At 38.7% G+C, this 25,408-nt stretch overlaps 1 protein-coding gene across 16 annotated transcripts in view; it reads right to left on the bottom strand.

The window, feature by feature from the left end:
- UTRN (utrophin) overlaps positions 1-25,408 on the bottom strand; it is a 580,255-nt gene that overhangs the window by 284,750 nt on the left and 270,097 nt on the right. For all 16 annotated transcript variants that reach the window (XM_089333656.1, XM_089333655.1, XM_089333653.1 and 13 more), the window contains 4 exons: positions 19,242-19,456; positions 17,001-17,118; positions 12,516-12,721; positions 10,760-10,914 (listed from right to left, as the gene is read on the bottom strand). In XM_089333656.1, the coding sequence (XP_089189782.1) occupies positions 10,760-10,914; positions 12,516-12,721; positions 17,001-17,118; positions 19,242-19,456 (694 nt within the window). The remainder of the gene's footprint in view (positions 1-10,759; positions 10,915-12,515; positions 12,722-17,000; positions 17,119-19,241; positions 19,457-25,408) is intronic.

Raw genomic sequence — 25,408 nt, forward strand, 5'->3', positions numbered from 1 at the left:
GAACATACTATATACTAAACTATATTTATAGCAATTTAAATTGTCATAATAAAATAAATGTACATTTTAAAATTTATAATCATAGTGTGTATATATATATATTAATTGTATTCTGACTTTTTTACTTAATATAATTTATATGAAACTTTCAAGAGAATATAACACAATTAATTTAGTTCCCTATACCCCTGTCTCTCCCTTCTTTTTTAAATATCAGATCCAAGTCTACAGTATGGCATACTAAATAGTACATGACTCTTTTGTCTATTTTCAATGAATTTCACATAATTTATCATAAGGCAAAAATCACTAAAATTAGAGGCTCAGAAATATGTATGTGCACTTTATTACACATGCTAAGAAATCATCTTTAATGTCACTTGTGCACTGCACCCAGAAGAAATGACTTAATTCCACCACTTCTGCAATATACTAGCTATATGAGTTGCGGTAAATCATTTCAAATCTCCAATTTACTTTTTTCATCATTACAACAAGAATCTTGGATTAGATCACCGAAAGATCTATTTCTAAATCTCCAGGAGTCCTTTTAAAATAATATATGCCATCACAGAGATCATCAAGCCTTCTGGAAGAGCTCTCCACCTCTCACCCTCAATCCCTGCTTCAGATTCAGCTTCATGACAAACCACCGCGTGTATATGAAATGTTGTCGACGGGTGGTGCACAGAGAGTGAGACGACTGGGCAGCATTAATGTAAAAGTTCTATGATCACATGCAGCACTGACCTCACATTAGCCTACACTTCCAAAGCAGATTTTGTATGTGGCAATTCTGGTTGCTACATCTCAAGAAAGTCCAGAACAGACCTAGGGGAAATCCTGAAAACATAAGGAGAGGATAGAGGGGAAGCAGCACTATTATAGGAAAAGATATGATACTAAATCTAGGAGTTTGTGGCTAGAAGATAAAAGCAGAGATTTTAAACATTACTTTTTAGTCTATAAATCATAAAGAATAAGGATAGACTGAAAACCTAAAAGATACAGCATCTGAAGTTTAGAAGGGTAACTTTAGCAGAAATAAAAATTTTACTTCAAACAGAAGAAGTAACAGACTATAGAATTCTTTAGTGCAAAAAATTGTACAGACTGAAAATATAAATAGCTTCCCATAAAAGATTTAAGGATCCATGGGTGACAGATTTATTATAGTGTATATTAAAGGAAACTAGGATTTTTTAAACGCATAATCTTAGCTTTCAGGGAGATATTTGTGATAAAGGCAGCTATGATAGGCTACAAAAATAGCCTATAGTCATTTTATAACATAACAAAACTTGGCCACCCACATAACTAATTGCTTTAAATGTCATTTTGAAGATGTTAAATGTACTTGATATGTTAAACTACAAAACATGATGTGATGCTTAATCAAGTTTTCCTATGCTTATAGTTGGTCAACAGTTTATTTGAACACAAAATAGGTAGGCCTCATTTCAAAAATACTTTAATGGGAAAAAACATTTTAGGAAATCCACAGATATGTGTAGCTAAATATTAGTGTACTTAAAAAAGGTGACCTTTACAGTGATATGAGATTTAAATACATTTATCTCTTTCAGAGCATAAAATAGTAGTACCAGTACTTTGAGTGGCAGGTAGAACACTTACAATGAAACAATTCTTTAAGCACTTCAATGGGTACCTTCACAAGGTCATTTTGTTCTTTTGTAAATAAAATAGCATGTATATGGAAAATATACTAAAGCATGCTGGCAGGGGAAAAAGGAGAATGAAGTCAAAGTGAAGAATCATTTGCTGCAGGAATGATTCTTATCAGTCCTCTTTTGGTGGCCATCTCTGTTATATAGATGTTGAGTCACCATCAAGACACTTAAAAATAATCCGTAAGACTGAAGAAAGCTGTTTTAGGCTGTCAATACCAGAACACTTGGGAAGCTCAGGAAGGGAACTGCATACTCACAACACCCACCCTCCACCCTAAGGTACCTGCCCACAGCCTTCTATACCCAAAGGATATACATATACATATGTGTGTGTGTGTGTGTGTGTGTGTATTTGAAAGACAGTTACAGGGAGGCAGGTGCAGAGAGAGAGGGAGAGAGAGAGGTCTTCCATCGGCTGGTTCACTCCCCAAATGCCTGCAATGGCCAGGGCTGGGCCAGGCTGAAGCCAGGAACCAGGAGCATCCTCTGGGTCTCCCATGCAGGTGCAGGGGTCCCAGCACTTGGGCCATCTCCTACTGCTCCCCTAGCCATTCTTCTGCAAGCCCCGGAGCTGGTATTCTATGTTCGGCCTCTGTGCCCTCCTGCTCCTCAGATCATCCCTTCATCTTGGCTTCCCTGAAATTCATTTCCTTGGGGACATGAGTTCTACAAATTTGAATGAAGGTTTTTTTGTCTTTTTTTCTCTATATACTGCACTATGAGGAGGTAGAATTAGGGTTTTCCTTGCTCCCCACCATTAATTCCAAGCCACTATTCTTCCATCTTCCAGGAAAAATCCTACCACTTTAAAATCCAGGACATATGTGCATTACATTCATACAAAGAGATTCTGGTTCAGGGTTGCTGCATAGGGTTATAAAAGTTGTCCACTGCCTCCATGGGTAAAGGGAGGCTGAAATCCAGTGCAGGATCCATTTGCAAAGCCACAGCTCTAGTGAGAGAAAGCACCACCTACGGGCTGAGAGGTAGCACTGGTCTTCTCTCTCACCCAAATATCTACCTTTCCCCTGCTCCCTCTCTCTCCATCTGTTATCTGCATGCTTTTGGCTTGCTTTGGAGTAGAAGAAAGCTACGGTATATTAACCTCATTTTTATTGCTATAAACCAGTTACCCAGCATTATCCAGCAATACTGTAATCCCCCTAAGAGACTCTGTCCCATTCACCAGGATTTTGATTTCACTTTGAATTCTCTTTCTTCCAACCTTGTTTAGTCTCTCCTCCAATGTCCCTGACCATGTGTTTCACGGTTTATAAAGAAAGTTCAGGCCTGGTGGAGAGAATCTGTTATCTTCCCACCACTAAAGTTCTAGTCTTCATGCATCTGTACTCATTTTCTCATTGTTTTCTCCTGAATTCCAACTGTTACCGAACTCAGTTCACCTGATTTTGCTTTCTTTACTACTCAAAGACTTTCTTTCTCTGAGCCTTTGCCATACCTGTGTTGTGAGTCATCAGTCTCTCCTGTACTGGATCATTGCCATAGACATCAAACGTGCTGTCTCACATCCCATTTTAAAGGAAGAGTTAATCACCACTCTTCAGTGCACTCCAGATCCTACCCAATCTCTCTTGCCTCTCTTCACAACTTCTCTACAGTTATTTCCACAAATTGGTCTACTTCCTCATCTTCATCTCACTCTATCTTCCAGATTGATCACTTTCTTAAATTGCTCTTTGCAAAATCACCAGAAATCTCTAAGTTGTAGAATTTCATGATAGTGCTCTGGGTGAATTTTTCTGATTACTCAACCTAATTCAATAGAGAAGATAATTTTTCCCTTAGAAATACCCTCTTCTTTCCTTTCCCTTAGAAATATTATTTTCCTTCCTCTCTAAACACCAGAAATCCTGGATTTTTTTTTCTACCTCACTGGATTTTTTTTTTTCCAGGCCTTTTTGCTCTCTCCTTTTTTGCTCAATCATCAAATCTTCAGCCCTAATGCCTTGGTCAAGTACCCTCTCCTTATCCCAGCTTCAGTCTTCTCAGGCAAATGGCATCTATTCCCACAGATTTAATCTCTACGGTAAATGCTGAGAACTCCCCAATCATATCTGAAGTCCAGAACAGATGAGTTCAAGATTCACCTAGCCAAGTACACATTGTAATACTTAATAGGCATCTCAAACAAACATATCAAAACCCAATTTTCTATTCTTTCCTCTCAAAACTCCTACAGCATTTCTCAATCCAGTGAATGGTCTGACCATTGATACTTTTACAAAATACTATCTTTGATGGCCTTTGCTTTCTCAAACCATATGTCCAATCTATCAAAGCACCTTGTCTACTTGCAGAGCAGATCGCAAATCTATCATCTGTCTATAATAGCTAAAGGTACTACTGTTTCCCAACTGGACCACCACAGTTACTGCCTTTCTGATTTTCCCAATTATTCTTTTACATCCTTACAACCTAGTCATCACGAAGCATCTACAGGATTACAGTCTAATGTATACAAGTTAGACAGGTCATTCCTTATTTAATAATTCCCATGTGTTCCACCATACTTACAATAGTCATACTCCTTCCCACATCTTACAAAATTCAACATGGTCTGGCCTCTACCTCCCTCTCCTACCACATCCCAAGCCCATGCCCCCATAGTCATTATAGTTAAGTTACACTCTTTCCTGCCTCATGACTTTGATAACTGATGCTCACTTTAGGACTTTGTTCAGATGGTTCCTTCTTAATCTTCAGAGGCAGCTCAAATGCCACACTCCAAGCTATGCTTTCTAAATTTCCCCAAGCTAAGTAAGTTCCTCCTCCTACATAGCACTTGTTAGTTTCTTTCACCCTCCAAAACAATCTGCTATAATTATGTATTATTTTCTTATTTACTACATGATTCCACCTACAGGGTAGAAGCTTCTGGGGGGCAGGTTAAGGGTGCATTTATGGCTGGATCGTCAAAGAGCATAGATTTTGGCAAATAGGAAGCTAAATAAATATTTGGTTAAGTACTGACTAGTTAACTGACAGTAAGAGGAAAATTTGAAGGCAAAAACAAGGAGTACAGATCCTTTGTTTGAGATGGAATTAAATATATTTGGAAACTATCCTCACGCTTGAGCTTATAATTGTAAAATGAAAACATTTGCATTGTTAGAGCACATACCACAAAGACAATGCTGTTAACAACTATTTTTAAAGGCCTTAAAAAGCCACCTGAATCATTTAAACAACATAACAGACAAGGAAAATATAAAAGAGCATAGTTTTTACACTCTTCTTCTTGGCCAGTTTTATTTCCATCTTGGAAGGGAAAACCTACAATGAAATGCCACCACCAAAAATAAAGGAAACAGGTGAAAAACACAGGTGACTTTTGGGGAAAGAAGTTTCATTCCTGAGAGGATAAATCAAGGTGACTGACCCAAATCTCTGAACCTCATACTGCTGCTGGACAAACCACAAAAATAAGACTGTCTGTGTTTTCTACCTACACCCAGTGATTTGGGGATGACAGCTGCTGCAGCATTCAAGAATTCAAAGTTTGAGCCTGACTGATGTCAGGCCATTGGACACATTCTCAATATAAATGTCTTCTATTAATCACAATTATATGATATTGATCAAATTGAACAATGGATAAATACTAAAGAAGAATGGTTCATTTTCAAGAATCTACATGGACAATAAACACTCAGTATAGAAAATATAATAACAAAAAAGTTTCAAAATATATAATAAATTCAATTAGGGAAAAAATAAACAAATTTTTGGAACCTTATCTGTTTGTAAAATAGTGAAGGGATTTGCCTATTCAGTCTTTAATATAAACAATATTTACATCCCCCTCATATATTTTGGCCATCCCATATGTCCCATTGACTATTGTTCACAAGTTAATGAGCACTAATGAGAAAAACAGGGACATTACAGAGGAAATAAAGTTCCCTCATTGGATCAATCTGTATGAAGTAACTGTGTCTTTATATTCTATACCCTTTCTTCTTAGGATGGTTAGACTTTCACTTTGGGAGAAAACACTTAAATTCAACATAAATTCAGCAACTGTGATGATTCCACTAACCAAGAAAATTGCATGCTCTAGGAAGTTTCATCTGGTAATAAGGATTTAAATACCTATCCTGAATGCAGTAAAACAAATGATCAAGTATTTATCATTGATTTAAGTAGAAATCTCTTAACATTACTATAGATAACTGATAATACCTCAATCTTTGCTCTTTGAGTCATTGAAAGTACTGTGAGGTACACTAAAGTACAATGTGTTTATAATGCAGACATAATATGACACAACAAATTATATGTGTTGAGCACATATCATGTGCCAAGAACTTTTATACATCAGTTTTGATGTCACAATAATCCTACAGATTAGTGTGATTTCTATTTTAGAACCAAGGACATTTAGACTAAATGACTTAAAATAACTTGCTCAAGGCTCATAGAAATGGTAAGCACATGACTTTGTGGGCATAAGAATAGGGAGACAGATCCATAGTAATAAATAATTATTTATTTACTATTTGTAGCTTAAAATTATATTTCCTTTACAATATTTCTGCATAGATAACTATATTTAGGTGTAGGCATAGGTGTATGTGTATGAACAGGTACATACAAAAAGTTATTTTAGTCCTATCTATTGGATGACTAAAATATATTTCATGCCCAAATTAGGCATCCGCACCCCAAAAGTTACTTTAAGCACATTTCAATAGCCACTGTCTCCATTTGCACTTAAAAAAGAAGAATGATGAAGATAGACAGATTAGCTAGAAACTCTACCGTTCATAGAATCTAAAGTATTTGGAGTAGGTTTTGTTTCAGAATTTAACTTTTTTATAGATTAGAGAACTAATATTATGGATGTATTTATATTACATCTAACCCCAAGCAGGGTCTGGAAAATAATCAAATACATTTCTATTTCTGCATCTGGAAGCAAGGCTATTCAGAGTAAGCAGGATAATGAAAGACTATAATACATAGCCTCATATCAATTCAAAGCCTTCTGTTATCAGAGCTTTTTTGCCTTTTAGCCTTGTAGATAAAGGACTGTGGACATGGAACTGTAAACGGCCAAATTATTTAGCCCAACTACAATTCATACAAAGCATTTCCTTTGAAAGCTGATATTAAACTTCACACATTACGCCCCAGTAATACTTCCATATGCAAGTAAAATTACCCTTCCAGAATGTGGCTGACAATGATGTAGATACCAAGCAAGCTGGGAGATAAGAAGGGAGTCCTGGTAAAAGGCATCTCAGTGGCCATTAAAGTCAACACAATGGCTACTTACTAGACAGCTTACATGTTTCACAGAAGAAACCACATTATCTTTAATCTGATCTGGCTTCTAAACACAACACAGACAAGAACCAGTAAGCAGAATCACACATAGATCTCAGAGGTGGGTGGCAAAGCAGTCACCCGCAATCGCTGACATTCTGATAACAGAGAAGAAAAATGAAACTATATGGAAAGAAGGTAAAAGCCTGCCTGTGCAGTCAAAAAGGTTTGAATTCCAATCTCAGCTCTACCAGCACAAGTTGTGTGATTTTGAGTAATTCCTTAACTTGTCTTCACTTCACTTTACTCATTGACATACTGCCAACGAAGACACTCCTGTCTCCTCTGGATGTGTGAAGATTAAATGAAATAATGTATATGAACGGCTCAGCATAGTGCCTAAGGATGAGAAGCTACTCAGTAAAATTTATACAGGAAAAATAAGCACAAAACCTCAAAGATAGAAGCCTGAATACATTTACTACCAATGCTTTAGAACTCACGGAGAGGCTTATCATAGTTTAATATAGAAGAAAAGCATCTTGGCTGTGCTATGTGACTTTGAAAATATAATTTACCTTTTCTGGGCCTGAGAGCATCAGATTAGCTCATGTAATCTCAAGTGGGGTGAGAAATGGTTCTTTGTGGGGATATACTGGTGGAAAATTTCACTCTTTTAATGTATAGAGCTCAATCACACAGCACAAAAGCAGATACATGGCACAAGCATTCTTTGTGTAGGGGAGTGTCAGAAAGTCTTCCTAGGGAAGTAATAGTGAAAAAAAGGTTGCCCATCATTGGGTTAGATAACCTAAGGTCCCTTACAGCTCTTCAATCTCCTTAATTTTGTCTCTGAAACAATAATGACAAGAATAAAAAACTAATAGAGTTTCCATACTTTGTTTAGAAAGACAAGGAAAGGGCCAGCAACATGGCTCACTTGGCTAATCCTTCGCCTGCAGTGCCGGCACCCCGGGTTCTAGTCCCAGTTGGGGTGCCAGATTCTGTCCCGGTTGCTCCTCTTCCAGTCTAGCTCAATGCTGTGGCCCGGGAAGGCAGTGGAGTATGGCTCAAGAGCTTGGGTCCTGCACCCACATGGGAGACCAGAAGGAAGCACCTGGCTCTTGGCTTCGGATCAGCACAATGCGCCAGCCGTAGCGACCATTTGGGGGAGAACCAACAGAAGGAAGACCTTTGTCTCTGTCTCTCTCTCTCTAACTCTGCCTGTCAAAAAATAAAAAATAAAAAAAAGAAAGACAAGAAAAGACATATTCTAGGCAGATGACCACCTAGAAGAATTAACAATCATAATTATCATTGAGCTTGATAAAGAAAAATCTCATCTATAACCTTAGCTGTCATCTATCAAGATATCCTTCAGGAGGAGAGAACTTCCACTTTGACTATGACCCTGTCGGAATAAGATCGAAGTCGGCGAACTCAAAAGGCTTCCATAGCCTTGGCAACTCATGACTAGAGCCTAGGGAGATTACTGACACCATAAACAAGAGTGTCAAATTGTTAAGTCAACAACAGGAGTCACTGTGTACTTACTTCTCATGTGGGATCTGTCCTTAATGTGTTGTCCAATGTGAAGTAATGCTATAAATAGTACTGAAACAGTATTTTTACACTTTGTGTTTCTGTGTGGGTGCAAACTGATGAAATCTTTACTTAACATATACTGAATTGATCTTCTGTATATAAAGATAATTGAAAATGAATCTTGATGTGAATGGAATGGGAGAGGGATCGGGAGATGGGAGGGAAATTATGGGGGGGGGAGCAATGTAATCCATAAACTGTACTTTGGAAATTTATATTTACTAAATAAAAAAAAAAAGAAAAAATAAAAAAAAAGATATCCTTCAGTCAGTTTTGTTACATTTTCCTTTCTCTCTAAGTAACAATATATCTCAGTCATGTTTAAGTATTAATATAATCACTTATTCTCAAAAAATGCACTAACAAAATAGAATAAGAACAAGTACTTGCAACTAGAACACTGGCATTGTCTTAGCTATGATAAATGAAAGATCACCTTGGAATATAATTCATTTTTAATTGCCTCTTCCATCTAATCTAACTACTGCTGTAGGCTGTCTTAAAATATTTACAAAGTAGAAGCAAAAAAAGAATCAGAGGTACTAAATAAAGCAGGCCACACATTCATAGTGATCATTTTTTCTGGAATTTTTCACAATGAAAACAAAGTCATAACTTAGATGTGGAATTTTTAGAAACACACAGATAAAGTATTCTAATAATTATTTCTCAGTGTTAAAAACTGTTTTTAATTCGCTCTTCCCTGCCTTACGTGATGAGATTCTTACTATATTCAAATAATGTGTTATAATAAAAAAAGTTGTGCAAAAGTGCAAGAAAGATCAGCATCAGCCACATTCCTCTAACCACTTCTGAAGTTGTTTATGTGTCATCTTGGTCTTATTCCCTCCACTGTTCTAGGCATAGCGAGCAACACACGCTCATACAATGCCCTCATAATTCTCTTGGAGTGCTCAGAAAATCTGTTTTAGAGCTTCTCACTAAAAATAACATTCTAGAAATGTATAAAACTTCTCCAAGTCAAGCTGTCATTAAATACTTGGCCATACTTTATTACCAAGAATATGGATCATAAAGTGTTCTAAAAATAAGCATTTTATTCACTGCAAAATAAATGTTTTGATATCAAATTAGTTTCCAAGCAGTTACATTTGAATAGATAAAGATGTGTGCGAAACCATAATTTCACTTAGACAGAGGCATTTCCAGCAGTATGCGTGAAGTAAATATATTTTTTTAACTAAGGAAGAATATAAATATGCAATCTTAAAGGGATGCTAACCACTGGTTATAGTTCCTCAAATCCTGGGTGTACCAATGACAGAAAAATGTCTCTTATGAACTCACATGCAATTTTAGGCTATTTTGAATATACTGACTAGACAAAGTAATGGCAGCAAAAGGTAACAAACTATTGAAACCCTAAAAATATGCATATTTCTAGATAATTTCAGAGCCCACGTGGTCCTAAACTCAGCCACAGGCCCCAAACACTGCTATAATTAACTCCAGGAACCATATTTCCCTGATTTACCTATAAATGCCTAAGTGTTCCTTACCACCAGAGTACTACAAACTGTATTCTAGATAATACCTATCAAGAGGCATGAGAAATGCAAAATAACTGGGGTTACCATTGTGGCACAGCAGGTTAAACTGTTGCCTGCAAGGCTGGCATCCTATATGGATGCTAGTTTGAGTCCTTGCTGTTCCATTTCCCATCCAGCTCTCTACTAATAGCCTGGGAAAAGAAGCAAAAGATGGCCCAAGAGCTTGGGCCCCTGTCACCCACATGGAAGACCCAGAGGAAGCGCTTGGCACCTGGCTTCAGCCTGGCCCAGCCGTGGCTGTTGTAGCTCTCTAGGAAGTGAACCAGCAGATGGAAGATAGGTATTTCTCTGTTTCTCCCTCTCTCTCTGTAACTCTACCTTTCAAATAAATAAATATTAAGAAAGGGGAAAAAAAGATATTCAGAATAGCTAAAATGATCATTGGCAAGGCTTAGGCTTATTCAAGAAAAAAACTCCATTACAGGTACCATATGAGAATACATTCAGTCCTCAATATGATAGTAATGACTCAGTACATCATGATATAACAATAGAAATCAACACTAAAAGGTAGTTTCAGTAGTCACATGTTTGGCATGTTCCCAAAACCATCAACTTCTTAACTTGACAATGTGCATCTACCTGCCAGGGCCCTAGAGTTACCTTTGTTTTAGATTGATCCAGGATGTTTTTAAGTACTCGGTGGTTTCTTTCACATTCCTTGTGTCATCACTACTGTATTCCTCCAGCAGCTTCTGCAGGACATGATCGAATGCCATGACAACACCATCACCAGGACCCAACTCTTGCAGCAGTATCTAAGGCGAAAGTTAAGGTGTGATTGTTAAATTTGGTCACTTAGTAACCAGTATTACCAAAATACGGGGTCTGTTAGGAACTTCTAACATGCTCTAGACACAGACATCATGAAAAAAAAAAAAAGAAAAGTAATTAGAGTACAAACTCTTGGAGTAAGGCTAAATTTTTAAAAACTGTACTAGTGAAAAGGAAAACATCTAAGAGGTTAATCAGGTACATAGAAGATAAGAAAATATTATCTTTTCTCTTTAAGGTATTTCCTCCCTCAAATCATTTGTCTTTTTCATCCTGGTACATGTACACACATTGCTTAGGAAGGAACACTTAGTTCCTCCATACACCTGTGTGCTTGCAGAAATGGAAAAGACTAACATTGTGGGAACTGTCTGCCTTTTGCCCCTGTGTACACTGTGTTTGTTGCTACAAAGCTAGCAGCATGGATGAGTCAAGTAATCAGGCAAGGTTTACCCAGAGTTTGCTTGAACAGATAAAACGATGCTGGGTGCCGCCTTTGGTTCCTGGTCCCACTTACTCAACTTCTGAGAGTGTCTGCATCAAGATACTCTCTGTCAAATCTAAGTGACAATTGAATGATCCCATAATAATAAATTTGCATAATTTTGCAACTGGTAAAAAAAGTACATACATATATAAAATCTACTCTAATGTTTCAGAAGAACTTCATTGATGATTTTTAAAGAATATTCTAAATATGATGACTAAAACAGTAATACAATATTTAATTGTATTCCTCTAACTATAAGTTCACAGGATTTGCTATTACTTTGAGTCAAGTGGTACAATCAGCATATCATCAACACAGAGAATGATCCAGAAACCAGGACAGCTGGCCCCTTGCTTTTTACATTGTAATCATGGGAGGCCTACACTTGTGAGGGATAAAAATGTGCATTTCCAAGCTTTAGATTTTGTTTCCTGCATCTTCTCTATAATATTCTTCACAAATGTATACTTTCCTCTTAGACTATCTCAAGGGCAAATAAATATTAAGCCAAAATATAATCTTACAACCACAATCTCCAGCTCAAGAATAGCTTCTATGATTGTAGAAAGAATTTTTAAAAACACTTTAAAAATCCAATAAGTGTTTAATAGTATCAATTCTAAAACAGAAAGTTCACAAAAGGGGCACCTGCTATTATGATATTGACAAAAGTTTGGTTGCAAAGGCATTAAAAGAGACTAAGCTTACTTATTACATCAGTTGTTCACTGCAGTAACCAGCAAATGAAAGTCTCAGAAAATTTTAGGAATAAAAGTCTTCAGGAAAGTCAAGGGAAGAAACGAAAGTCCTGAAAATGTTCTCTTTCTAGTGGTTGGTTCACGGATGTGTTCCATTTACAAAGAGTGAATGAGCTGTGCATCCAAGACACACACGCACACATTTCTATTTATTAATATCTCCAGAAAGTTTTAAAAAAGTTTCCTGATCAAAATCTTCCAGTAAGTCTCAACGTGTATTCTAAGAACTGTATAAAACATCATGACAGAGTCCTAAGAATTGCAGTCAACCAATGGGGGGGTAGGGGGGAGTGCACCCAACAAAATGATACCACCAAAACTATCAAGTGGTTCTTACTTGATTATCAGAAATCTGCTTGACGAGGGGGTCCCGTCGGGCTTGCTGGAGCATGTAGAATCGGGCCTCATACTTTCTCATCAGCTCCTCAGTCTCCTCTCTGTGGTCGTCCCAGCGGAGGCTGTCCACAGCCATGTCTTCAAGCTGTTGCTGCCTCAGCTCCACACCATGCTGCGTGCTGTCCCACTGGTTCTGCACCTTCTCCACTGGGGGCATTACCAAAACAAGCCCCAAGTCACTAACAGGAAAGCACCTGATCCAAATTTCATCATGCAGCTAAAGTTGATCAACACATGTCAAATGAATTTTTTTAAGATATATTTATTTGGAAGTCAGCGTTAAAGAAAGGGAGACACAGAGAGGTCTTCTGTCTGCTGTTTCACTCCCCAAGTGGCCACAAGGGGCAGGGCTGAGCCAGGCCAAAGCCAGGAACCAGGAGCCAGGAGCCAGGAGCCAGGAGCTTCATTTGTGTGTCCCACATGGGTGGCAAGGGCCCTAGTATCTGGCCCCACCTCCGTTGCTTTTCCCATGCCACCATCAGGGAGATGGATAGGAAGTGGAGCAGCCAGGACAGGAATTGGCGCCCATAAGGGATGCTGGGTAGCAGGTAGTGGCTTCACCTGCTACACCACAGAGCCAGGCCCTCAAATGAATTTTAACACACATCTGCCACACAACACATGATATGCCTCTGAAATCACTCTGTTTTTAAAATTAATTATTTATTTGAAAGACAAAGAGCTCTATCTGCTGATTCACCCACCCAAATGCCTGCAGTGGCCTGAAGCTGAAGCCAAAGCTAGGAGCCAGGTACTTGATTCAGATGGCAGAAGTCCAATTACTTGAGCCATCAATGCTGTCTTTCAGGGTCTTCATTAGTAGGAAGCTGGAATCCAGAGCCAGGTCAGGCGAAAAACCCAGGCTTTCTGAAATGGGATGTGGTCATCATAACTGGTGTCATAACCACCGAATGGACCAAAAGCACATCCCTTTTTTTGAGGAAACCATTTTTGAGGGAAAACACTGGATTAAACTTTACTTGGAATGCACTAAAACACCTTACAATAAAAATATACACTATAATAAATCAATCAGGAGAAAAATGGCAAAGAAAATACTTCCCTATTTGAAGGGAGGATGTAAAAGTACTATATAGTAGGACTTGAAGACAGAGAGTTCTTTGTTGGCATCAAAGGAGATTCTCTAAGGTAGACTGGATTTTAAAAGACAACAAACTGTTTAAGGATAGTTTTCTTGTTTCACAGCATGAAAACACTATAAAAGAATTTTTATGTGTGCAAGTTCAAGAGAAACACTAAAAGGAAAGCAGCTTCAAGTCTGTGTTCCCAGGAGCTCTTCATCATAAAAACTCCATGGTGACTCTCTGCCTTCTTCTTGTTTATGGTTGTTGCTTATGATTCCTCTTTCTTCTCATTCTCCCATCCTGTCCCCATCTCTCCACTACTCTCTCCTCTCTCTTTCTCTCTCTCTCACCTGGAGTTAAAGAAAGACAGCTCTAAGGAAATTTAAACATTTGATTACTTCAGAGGCAGTTAAAGATCTTGAAAGGAAGAAGCAGGAAACAATAGCTGTAAATATCTATAACTCACTGATAATAAACAGGTCAAAGGTTACAAAAAGACTGCTAGAAGATGCCTTAGATGGCAGACAGACTGAAGGGCTATAGTCAAGTACCAGGCCCAAGAAAAATTTAACTACAAAGTAATATCCAGCTGTGTTATAATGGGACATTATGGTAAAAGTCTGGGGCTAATATAGGGTTAAAGTTGGCCATAACAACTATCAACTTAAGATCATTCAGAAAGCAATGTTATACTTACCTGTCATAATTCTAAAAATGTGTCCAGTAAAGATAATCTGCTTGCTTGGCAGTTTAAATAAATTGCTTAAGTTTTTAACTTAAGGAAACAGAGGATAAATCTATCATAATGATCAAGTTGTCAGTTAAAAAGTTACATAAAATACTTATAACCAATTCTATGACTAATAGAATCTAAATATTGAACAAGTGAAATGAAAGACATGAAGCAGTAAAACTATTAGATACACCATGAAAATAAGCAAATTATCCTATTCACTGTAAATGCTTAAAAAAAAACATTTCAGCCAGCAGGGTTTTCATATCATGCATAGTGATAAAGACAAGGTACTCTCTACTTACACACACACACACATACACACACACAGAGGGCATTAGATGAGAGACAGAAGGTAAACAGGAGAAGGAAAATGTTGTGGCACAGCGTGTTAGGCAGTTGTTTATGATGCTGGCATCTCTTATCAGTGTGCTGGTCAAGTCCCAGAAGCTCTGCTTACAAGCCAGCTCCCCACTAATGTGCCTGGGAAGGCAGCAGAGGATGACCCAGGTGCTTGGCCCCTGGTACCTCTATGGGAGACCCGAATGGCATTCTGGGCTTCTTGCTTCAACCTGGACCAGCCCTGACCATTCAGGAAGTGAATCAGCAGATAGAAGATCTCTCTCTCTCTCTCTCTCTCTCTCTCTCTCTGCATTCTGCCCGTCAAATAAACAAATAAATCTTTTAAGAAAATACAGGTGATGGAGAAAAACATCAGATGGTAAAAAGGCAAACCAGAGATGGGTTTGCAGGTAGTTCGGTGTCTTCAAAGCACAGGAGTGCCCATGCAATGTGAGGGGAAATGGGACCGCCCTAGGCTTTTGTAACAAGCCAATCGATGAACCAATTAATTAAGGAGGGAGAAAGAAGGAAACTGTCTTTTTTTCTTTTAAATATTTTTATTTATTTATTTGACAGGTAGAGTTACAGACAGTGAGAGAGAGACAGAGAGAAAGGTCTTCCCTCTGTTGGTTCACTCCCCAGATGGCCGCAATGGCCGGAGCTACGCCGATCCGAAGCCAGGAGCCAGGTGCCTCCTCCTGGTCTCCCGTGGGAGTGCAGGGGCCCAAGCACTTGGGCCATCCTCCACTGCTTTTCCAGGCCATAGCAGAGAGCTGGACTGGAAGAGGAAAAACTATCTTATTTAGTAAAAACAAGTCAACATTGTCAGATACCAAAAGTTCTTTGCTAACTCGTCTCCTACAATAACCTTGAGGCTACCACATTGATTTTGAAATCAAAACTCACATTCTATAGGAGCAAAAGCGGACTCTCTTCCTGAGATAAGGATTAGACTGTATTCTTCCGGTTTACATGCTGCCACAAAAATTTATTAGGTACCTAGTTTGTACTGGGCCCTGTGGGAGGCTCAAGGATTACAAAGGTAAATATTCATGATCTATTGATGAGCGGGTGGGGAAGAGGATAGGAGAATTAAAGTAGCCATAAGAATTGCAATGAAGCTATGGGGGAAAAGCCCATAGCAGGAACTAGAGGTAGCAAAATACAGTTCATCAGGGACAAGAAGGGGGCGGAAAGACTTCACAAAAGGGTGACATTTTAGCTGCTGAGTAGAATTTTACCTGGGGAGAAAAGGTCAAAATGAAAAAAATAACACAAGTAAAGGTAAAAGACTAGGAAATGTCAGCAAGCTTTAAAAAATATATATGTCTGTGTGTGTGTGTGTGTGTGTGTGTGTGTATAGTACCAAATCATTACGAGAGGAGGCAAGGGCTATTGTGAGAGAGGGCATGATAACAGCAGAGTGTGAGAGTGGGACACATCTTCTTGGGAATGCAGACTGTGAAGTGCCTGCCATGCAGATGTAAGGTGATTTTGAGATAGAGTGCAAACTCAAACTACAGACCCTTGCTACTGTTTTATATGTTTATTTTTTATATTGTTTTATTTTGTTTTTCACTGAAGTATCCCCCAAATAAATGCCAGCCACATTGTACATACAAGGAAATTTCAACTTTCAAGGAAAATGGAATTATAAGATAATAATTTATTTTGGTGCCAAAAATTTTTTTGAAATCCATGCATATGGAAGTCTTCAAAAAGGTCATGAAAATAGTATTATGAAAAATCCATGCATGGATTTCAACATTTTTGCAACAAAATAAACTTAACTTTTAATTCCACTTTTCCACAGACAGCGTGGAGTATCCTCATAGTAGTTGCTCAAGTAGTATTTTCAGAATGAATCCTGAGGAAATGTGCCGAAGTGTATAGTAAGAGCTGGTTTTCGGTGAGTAAAGTATAGTGCACAGATGGATTTTCATTCTTAAAGGTTTCTCTAAGTTTTGCTTTTCTAATTCTTTTGAAAAAAATCTTATCTGGAAAAATAATCCAATGTGTAACTCACAACATAAAACTAATATTCATACTCTGAAGAATTCAGAAAAGAATTGTGACAATGCATAAAAATAAAGCCATATTGCTTATAAATAAAGTATCAAATAACAAATTGGAATAGTCCTTTTTAAAATGCATTTATTTATTTATTTGAAAGGTAGAGTTGCAGAGAGAGAGAGAGAGGAGGAGGAGAGGGATCAACCATTTTTAGGGAAAGTAGCCAAGGATACATAATTGTTTTTAGACTTACATTTTTCTGTGATTGCTGTTCTCACATCCGAACTGGAGGCTTTATTTTTTAAATTCTGTGCCAATGTAAAAACATAATCGAGCTGAGGGTGACGCTGCTCTAAGTCAGCCTTTGTGATCTATTAGGAGAAATGATTATGACGATAGGTTAATGTCACATGATTAGAATACTAACAAAGCATAGTAGTCACTGCTGTTGTTTTCCTCTCCTAAGGATAGAAAAGCACCAAAGACATGGCAGAGAAACAGACACAGCTTGGAGTCAAAACTGGGTTCAGATCTTGGCTTTTAACTTATCACCCAGGCCCCCAGGCAAAGCACATGATTTCTCTGTGTCTTAGTTTTCACAAAAGGAAATAATAAGATATTAATAGCTTAGTCACATCAAGTCTGAAGGATTTTTTTAAATCCCTTGCAGAATTGAAAAATGCTCTGAAAACATCAGCAATTACTGCTGTTATTGCTGCTGCCAATGCCTTGTATATCTATTCAACATCAGATATGAATACAAGCTAATGTGACCTATATGGCTAAGATGCAGCATATTGGAAAAGTGCTCTTTAAAATAGCTGCAAGTTAAATCATCCTAGACATAAAAAAATAATGATCTGGGGGCCAGCATTGCATCTCAGCAGGTTAGGTTGCTGCTTGAATCACCAGGATCTCATATCGAGTACCACTTGAGTCCTGGCTACTCCAATTCCAATCCAGCTTCCTGTCGAGGTTTATGGGAAGGTAGTGGGGGATGGCCCACGGAGTAGGGCCCTTGACAACCACATGGAATACCTGGGTGGAGTTCCAAGCTCATGGCTTCAGCCTGATTCAGCTCTGGCTGTTGTAGCCACTTGGGGAATAAACAAGCAGATAAAAGATCCCTGTCTCTTTCTGTCCCCCTCTCTCTGCTGTTCTTTCAAATAAATAAATAAATAAATCATAAAAAAAATTATTGCTCCAGATAGTGTGTATCTGTTAGTACTGATAAAAAGTGGGAGAAAAGTTAATGATTTCAGGATAGCAGAGTACGCTAAGTACATTACTAATAAGGAGCCATAAGGATTAGGAAACATGATTTACAATGAACACAAACATTGGGGCAAAAGACTCTCCTGGTCCTTCCTCTGGAGGAATGCAATGATTTTGTGGACTTCAGTTACTCCTACAGCATAAATAGCACTTCTCAATGGATTACTCCCAACTCCCAATCCCAAAACCCAAAGCATATTTCCATAAATGCTGATCTCTTCCTTCTAAACAGCCTAAGAACCCCTCAACACAACAGACCTGCAACCCAATCACTCAAACCTCTTCACACTCCATTTCTTCTACCCCTTATTTCTGCTAATTGCAACAGCAGCATTGCAGTCTCGCAGAAGAGTTCTTTTCCTTGATTGAAGCATCTCTTGCCTCCAATCCATCCTACTCTTCTGACTAAAGCCGGGCATTGTTATCATCAGTTGCCAGCCACAATTTGGAAAAGAAAAAGAAATGGCGAAAAAAGATGTATGCCAATTTCTGACAGAATCAAAGTCCACAGGCTTTGTACTATCTACAAGCTCCCTCACAAGGTGAAACTGAGCTGTGTTTCCTGTCTTACTCCCAACTATCCTTTGTTGCACAAACGTTGACCCTGATGTCCCTCATGACTCCCTCCTTGTCTTTATTTACTGCTCTCTATACACGGAATGTCATTCACTTTATCCCCATATATCAAAATGCCACACAGTCTGGCTTCCATCACTGCAGAGGTATGTAATCCCCTTCCTCAGTCTGGGCTCCTGAACAGGGGCTTGCAGCTGCCCAGTGGCTTTTATTGGATTCCACCATGCCAGTGCAACCTGTCTAGCTACTTGTACTCAGTGCCTTGCCTTAATTTGGGCTTATTTGTAATATGGAGATGGAACAGTACCTGACCTACCTTTCAAGGTTACTAAAGAAGTGAGTGAGATAATAAAACACTTAGAAAATGCCTAACAAGTTTGCACTAACATGTCTAGATTTATGATACCAGTCTTAGATTTTACAAATACTGTTATTAGCATAAGGCAGTAACCCCGTGTTCTCCTAAAGGTACAAATGCAAGAAAAGCTGTAGTCTACAGAGCAGGACCAGGCTGCTGACTTCACAATGAATTTTTTAAACCTCCTTCTTCCAACATTAAGGATAAACAAAGGAGACCCAAACAGATCTTGTCTACCCCAGTGTTGTGGTATCTCCAGGACAAGCCTTTACCCAAGGCACCTACTTTCATTCGAGAAACGGTCTTATTGATCTCTGTTACATCCCCGACTGTGACGATGTTGGACTTCAGCATCTGGTCGATCAATATTAGCCAGTCGGCTAGTTCTGTTATGGTTTTATCCAGATCAGCAGGAATTGAAATGTCGGAAGTACGATGAGACTGAAGAGGAACATCAGTTGCAGATGAAACTAGCACCACCTTTTGGACACTAGGATGTGCTGAAATAAAAAATGTGGCAAAACAGAAACAAATCAGCAGGACACTTAGATTATGGTGATGTAAGGGTGGCATGTGCATGTGTATTTAAGTACAAGTTAGCCTAAGTAAAAAAATTATAAAAGGTTTTTATGTTTTCGTAATGAAGTGGCCATGGGCATTGACTACAATACCTATGTCTTTTGTGATTCCCAAAGAAAACTAAACAGTCTCACACTGTTTCAGAGCAACATTAAATGCCCAGAAGGAATAAAATAAATAATAAACCATCGGAAAATTACTGGCATCATTATATTTTGTCAAGATATTTTTCCTTTAATTATAATTTTTCATTTTTTATTTGACTTTATAATATCAGCACATCTCATTCTTAATGTAATTCTGAATAAGTATGAAATGATCTACAAATATATTCACTTTTATTTAGCCCTTTTCTTTCATTGTTCCTGAAATGTTCAAAAATCACCTTCCAAGAAATAGCTTTTTAAAAAATGATTTATTTGCAATGCAGAGTTACAGTGAGAAAAAAGGAGAGACAGAGACAGATGAAAAATGGGGGAGAGACAGAGAAACAGGAGAAGAGAGATTGGCAGAGAGAGAGAGAGGGAGGAAGGGGGGAGGAGAGAGACAGAGATTTTCCATCTGCTGGTTCACTCATTAAATGGCCTTAATGGGGGCCGGCGCCATGACACATTAGGTTAATCTTCCTCCTGCAGCGCCGATATGGGTATCGGTTCTAGTCCTGGCTGCTCCTCTTCCAATCCAGCTCTCTGCTGTCACCTGGAAAAGCAGTAGAAGATGGCCCAAGTGCTTGGGTCCCTGCATGGGAGACCAGGGTCTAAGAAGCACCTGGCTCCTGGCTTTGGATAGGCAGGCGCAGCTCCAGCCATTGCAGCCATTTGGGGAGTGAACCAAAGGAAGGAAGACTTTCTCTCTGTCTCTCTTACTGTCTATAACTCTACCTCTCAAATAATAAATAAAATCTTTAAAAAACAGAATGGCCTTAATGGCCAGGACTGGTCCAGGCCTAAGTCAGGAGCCAGGAGCTTCATCTGAGTCTCCCCTGTAAGTTTCAGAGACCTATGTATTTGAGCCATTTTTCCACTGTGTTCCCAGGAGATTTTGCAGGGAGCCGAATAGGAAGCAGAGTAGCAGGGACTCAAACTCACACTCTGATACGGGATGCTAGTGCTGAAAGCCCACTGAGCCACAATGCCAGCCCCAAGGAATTCTCTCTCAGAGCACTTTGCACATTTCTGATCTCCACCTTACAAATTTCTCAAAACTGAAATACTGGGTCAGAAAATATGAAAAAAAGTGTATGCATTTAATACTCACTGTCAAATTGCTTCCAGCATATGGCACTGAAAAATATCTACACCAACAATATTCATCTCAGTGAACAGACACATATTTTACTATTATAATCATTTAGTTTTTTTATTATTAATAAGACTAATATTTTTCAAACTTGCTAAAGAAATGTGGTATAATAAATAACTATCAGGGTTTTTTGATCTGTTTCCCTATAATTTACATGAACTCTTTCGCTAGGAAATATGAATCCTTGCCATGTTGTAAAAAAGAATGCTTCTATCTGAGGAATTTTTTTAATATGTGGTTGTTCTTTTTGAACAAATGAACAAGCGTAACATGATTAAATCCATAAATCTGTTGTAGAGGATTATTTTCCCAGGTCTTTTAAAGTTAGAAACACTTATCTTCTTCTAAGATTTGAGAAATGTTTCCTTGCTCTCTATTTTTCTTTTTACTTTGTTTTTGGTTTTCAGTTTTTGTTTTTGTGCTTTCTAATCATGGGAGGTTGATTGAGGTTGATTGTTGTTTTGATACTAGGAATAGCTACACTAATTATTAAATCAAGCCAGAGCTTATTGCAGTTTATGATGTGTAAGATGACACAATTTTCTAAAACATATACTCAGACTGAAAATTCGTTTTAATTCCAATCAAAATACCTATCTGTTTGCCTGTAACTTGACAAAACAGTAGATTCAAATTTTTGGTTGTAACATTAATATAGAAGAGAAATAGACCAAAATAAGTAAAAGAAAAAAATTCTGGATGAGGGATAGGTCATATGAGATTGAAAAATATGAAAAAAACATGTATGTGTTTAATACTCATCAACAAATTGCTTCCACAATGTGGAACTGAAGAACATCTATACCAACAATATTCATTTCAATGTGCAAACACATATTTTACCACTATTTAGTTCTAGTGCTTAGCTAATTATTAATTCAGTGAATGATGAACCAGATATCCAAACAGACCAATGAAAGAACCACAGTGCATACACAGCAGAGATATCTGACCTTGGCAATGACTTTACATACGAATGAGAAAGAATTTACTGTTCAATACATGATACAGGTAGAGTGGAACCCACAGCTAGAATGGGAAAATGACAGGACAGACTGTGACCTCTTCTGTATCATAGGAAAATTAATTCTCGATACATTAAGGATATGAATATAAAAACCAAAAGTGCTAGCTAAAAATATGAAATATGTTTCTGACTTCATAGAATTGGAGGAGCTCTGAAACAAAGCATAAAAGAATTTGAGAATCGTTAAAAAATCATAAATAACCATTTTAAAGCCTTTAAATGACCTAGAGAGGCAATATTTATAATGTACATTCCAGAAAAAGAACTGTAACCAAAATACTTCTTTTAAAATTTCAAAAATCAACAACCTACAAAATAGGAAACAAGAAAGATCATAAATATGAAGATGAAAAAATATTACCTCATTGGTAACTGAAGAAATACAAATTAAAATGAATTACTGGGGCTGACATTGTGGCATATCAAGTAAAGCCACCTCCTGTACACCAGCATCCCATACAGGTGCCTGTTCGTGTTCCAGCTATTCCACTTCCAATTCAGCTCTCTGCTAGTGCCCTGGGAAAAGCAGCAGAGATGGCCCAAGTATTGGGCCCCTGGGAAACTTGGATAAAGCTCCTGGCTCTTGGCTTTGGTCTGGCCCAGTGCTGGCTAGCCATTGTAGCCAACTGGGGAGTGAACCAGCAAATGAAGATTCTCTCTCTCTCTCTCTCTGTAATTCTGACTTTAAAAACAAATAAATCTTATTTTGAAAAAGAATATATAAACGCATTACTATCTATATACCCAGAACATATGTTGTCAATGTAACATTTGGAAGCTCTGGTTTCTAAAGACTCTTCAAAGGGTCTTAATGCCTATATAAAGAAAGAGTCACCGTCGTAAAAAGCTATTTGCCATTTCATATCTATTTGGAGTCCTACATGCACAGTGGTGTTTTATCTGACGTATCACATTGGTGTTTCACATGTCTATCACAAAAGACCAAATGCAAAGGTATATATGAGAATCCAGTTGCCTTCTGCTAAGCTAGACAATTAAGAGATTTTGAGGCCGGCGCCGCGGCTCACTAGGTTAATCCTCCACCTTGCGGCGCCAGCACACCAGGTTCTAGTCCCGGTCGGGGCGCCAGATTCTATCCCGGTTGCCCCTCTTCCAGGCCAGCTCTCTGCTGTGGCCAGGGAGTGCAGTGGAGGATGGCCCAAGTACTTGGGCCCTGCACCCCATGGGAGACCAGGACAAGTACCTGGCTCCTGGTTTCGGATCGGCGCGGTGCGCCAGCCGCAGCACGCCAGCCGCGGCGGCCATTGGAGGGTTAACCAACAGCAAAGAAAGACCTTTCTCTCTGTCTCTCTCTCTCACTGTCCACTCTGCCTGTCAAAAAAAAAAAAAAAAAAAAAACAGATTTTGAAAACTGTAAAGCAATGATTCTTTTCTACCTTTTTGGTTTGGAAAATATGGCTCTTATGTTAATGTTATAGAAATACATTATTTTTGCCAACATAATGACTTTGTTATTGTTATTTTTAAACAAATTAATTATACAAATAATTTTGAAATTTCTAATTATGTAAAAAATGACAAATATAACACACATTAATTTTTAAAAGTGCAAACGATCCTGAGCACAAAATATTGAGATGCTGGTCATAACAGAACTACAAAAACCCTTACCCACACTGGCGAGGGTCTGAACTGGAACAAGTAGTCGAGAAAGTTCTGTAGCAGTAGTTAGCAAACGAGAAGGCTCCCATGTCCTAGGACTCGGTGATATTGCCACTAGGTATGAACTTCACACATCACAGTGCCCACTCTGCACCGTAGCTTTCTCTGTAGTTTTGATTCACTGAATACCCACTAAGAAGTTACCATGGGAGAGGCATGTTCTAGATGCTGCAGGTATGGGAGTACGCGAGACAAAGTCCTGTCCTTGTGGAGCTTGTCTGGCAGGGAACACTGACACAAGCTATGAAGTAAAATCAGTTCAAAAAGAGAGAGACCGTGTGTGTTTGAGATATGGTATGCAGGAAGGCATATTTGAGGAAGAACTGAAAAAAGTAAGTGTGTGAAACACACGAATATCTGAAGGAGGAACATTTTTGGACATAACAGAAGTAACAGCAGGCATAAGTTCCAGAAAATGAAAATGTTCTTGGCATGTATGAAACAGCAAAAAGATGAGGGGTTTGAAGTAGAATGAACAAAGGGAAAAGTGATTAGAAAGGTGACACAGGCAGTAGGCAGATCACACAGGATCTTCTGGACCATGGAAAGACATTGCAACACATCTAAACAGGCAGAAATGATTAAAAGACTGTGGGCAAATGAATGCACAATGTTGCCATCAGAAGAAGGGACTATATAGGTAAAGGACAGCAAGAATAGAATCAGAAAAAAAAAAATAATGGAATCAGAATGATGAGCTAGAATATTCCAATAGTCTAGACAAAAGATGAGGAAATTCCAGACCAGGCAAGTGCTTGCTTAGGAATGGCAAAAGGAATCTGGACAAGAGCTGAGGAAGATTCCAAGTTTATTGACCTAAGAACTGACTAAACATCCAGAGTTCAAAATCTGTCTACAGCTTTGGGACTCCTGACTACAGCTAAAGAGAGCTCTAGGATTATAGGATAACCATGCAATGAATACAATAAAGCAGTTGAAATGAATAAACTGGAGCTCTGTGTCAGTGAGGATGATCCAGTTGATAGGAAACAGGATAAGTGCAAAGCCAAGAGAAGATGTGATCAAAGCACAAGTGGGGGGCCAGTGCTATGGTGTAATGGGTAAAGCTGCCACCTGCAGTGCTGGCATCCCACACGGGCAACTGTTTGAGTCCTGGCTGCTCCACTTCCAATCCAGCTCTCTGCTATAGCCTGGGAAAGCAGTAAAAGATGGTCCAAGTGCTTGGGTCCCTGCACCTGTGTGGGAGACCCAGAAGAAGCTACTGGCTCGTGGCTTCAGATTGGCACAGCTCTGGGTATTGTGGCCATCTGGGGGATGAACCAGCAGATGAAAGATCTCTCTCTCTCTCTCTCTCTCTCTCTCTCTCTCTCTCTCTCTCTTTCTGTGTGTGTGTGTCTCCCTCTCTGTAACTGACTTTCAAACAAATAAATAAATATTTGAAAAAATGAAATAAGGTCATTAATTAAGAGATAGGTAGTAAAGAATACACAGGAGAAAATGCTAGCTTTCAGTTTGGAGTGTCCACTTGAAATGCATAGTAATAGCTTTCAAATGAGTACAATCAGCAAGAAGCTGGCATGAATGAACCTTAAAAATATGATACTAGGGCCGGCGCCGCAGCTCACTTGGATAATCTTCCACCTGTGGCACCGGCACCCCAGGTTCTAGTCCCAGTCGGGGCACCGGGTTCTGTCTCGGTTGCTCTTCTTCCAGTCCAGCTCTCTGCTGTGGCCCAGGAAGGCAGTGGAGGATGGCCCAAATGCTTGGGCCCTGCAAACGCAAAGGAGACCAGGAGGAAGCACCTGGCTCCTGCGTTCGAATCGGCGCAGTGTGCCGACCATAGCAGCCATTTGGGGGGTGAACCAATGGAAAAAGGAAGACCTTTCTCTCTGTCTCTCTC

The sequence above is a fragment of the Oryctolagus cuniculus genome, chromosome 5, assembly GCF_051225735.1.
Source record: "Oryctolagus cuniculus isolate XC-2025 breed Fujian yellow rabbit chromosome 5, ASM5122573v1, whole genome shotgun sequence".
NCBI classification, from domain to species: domain Eukaryota; kingdom Metazoa; phylum Chordata; class Mammalia; order Lagomorpha; family Leporidae; genus Oryctolagus; species Oryctolagus cuniculus.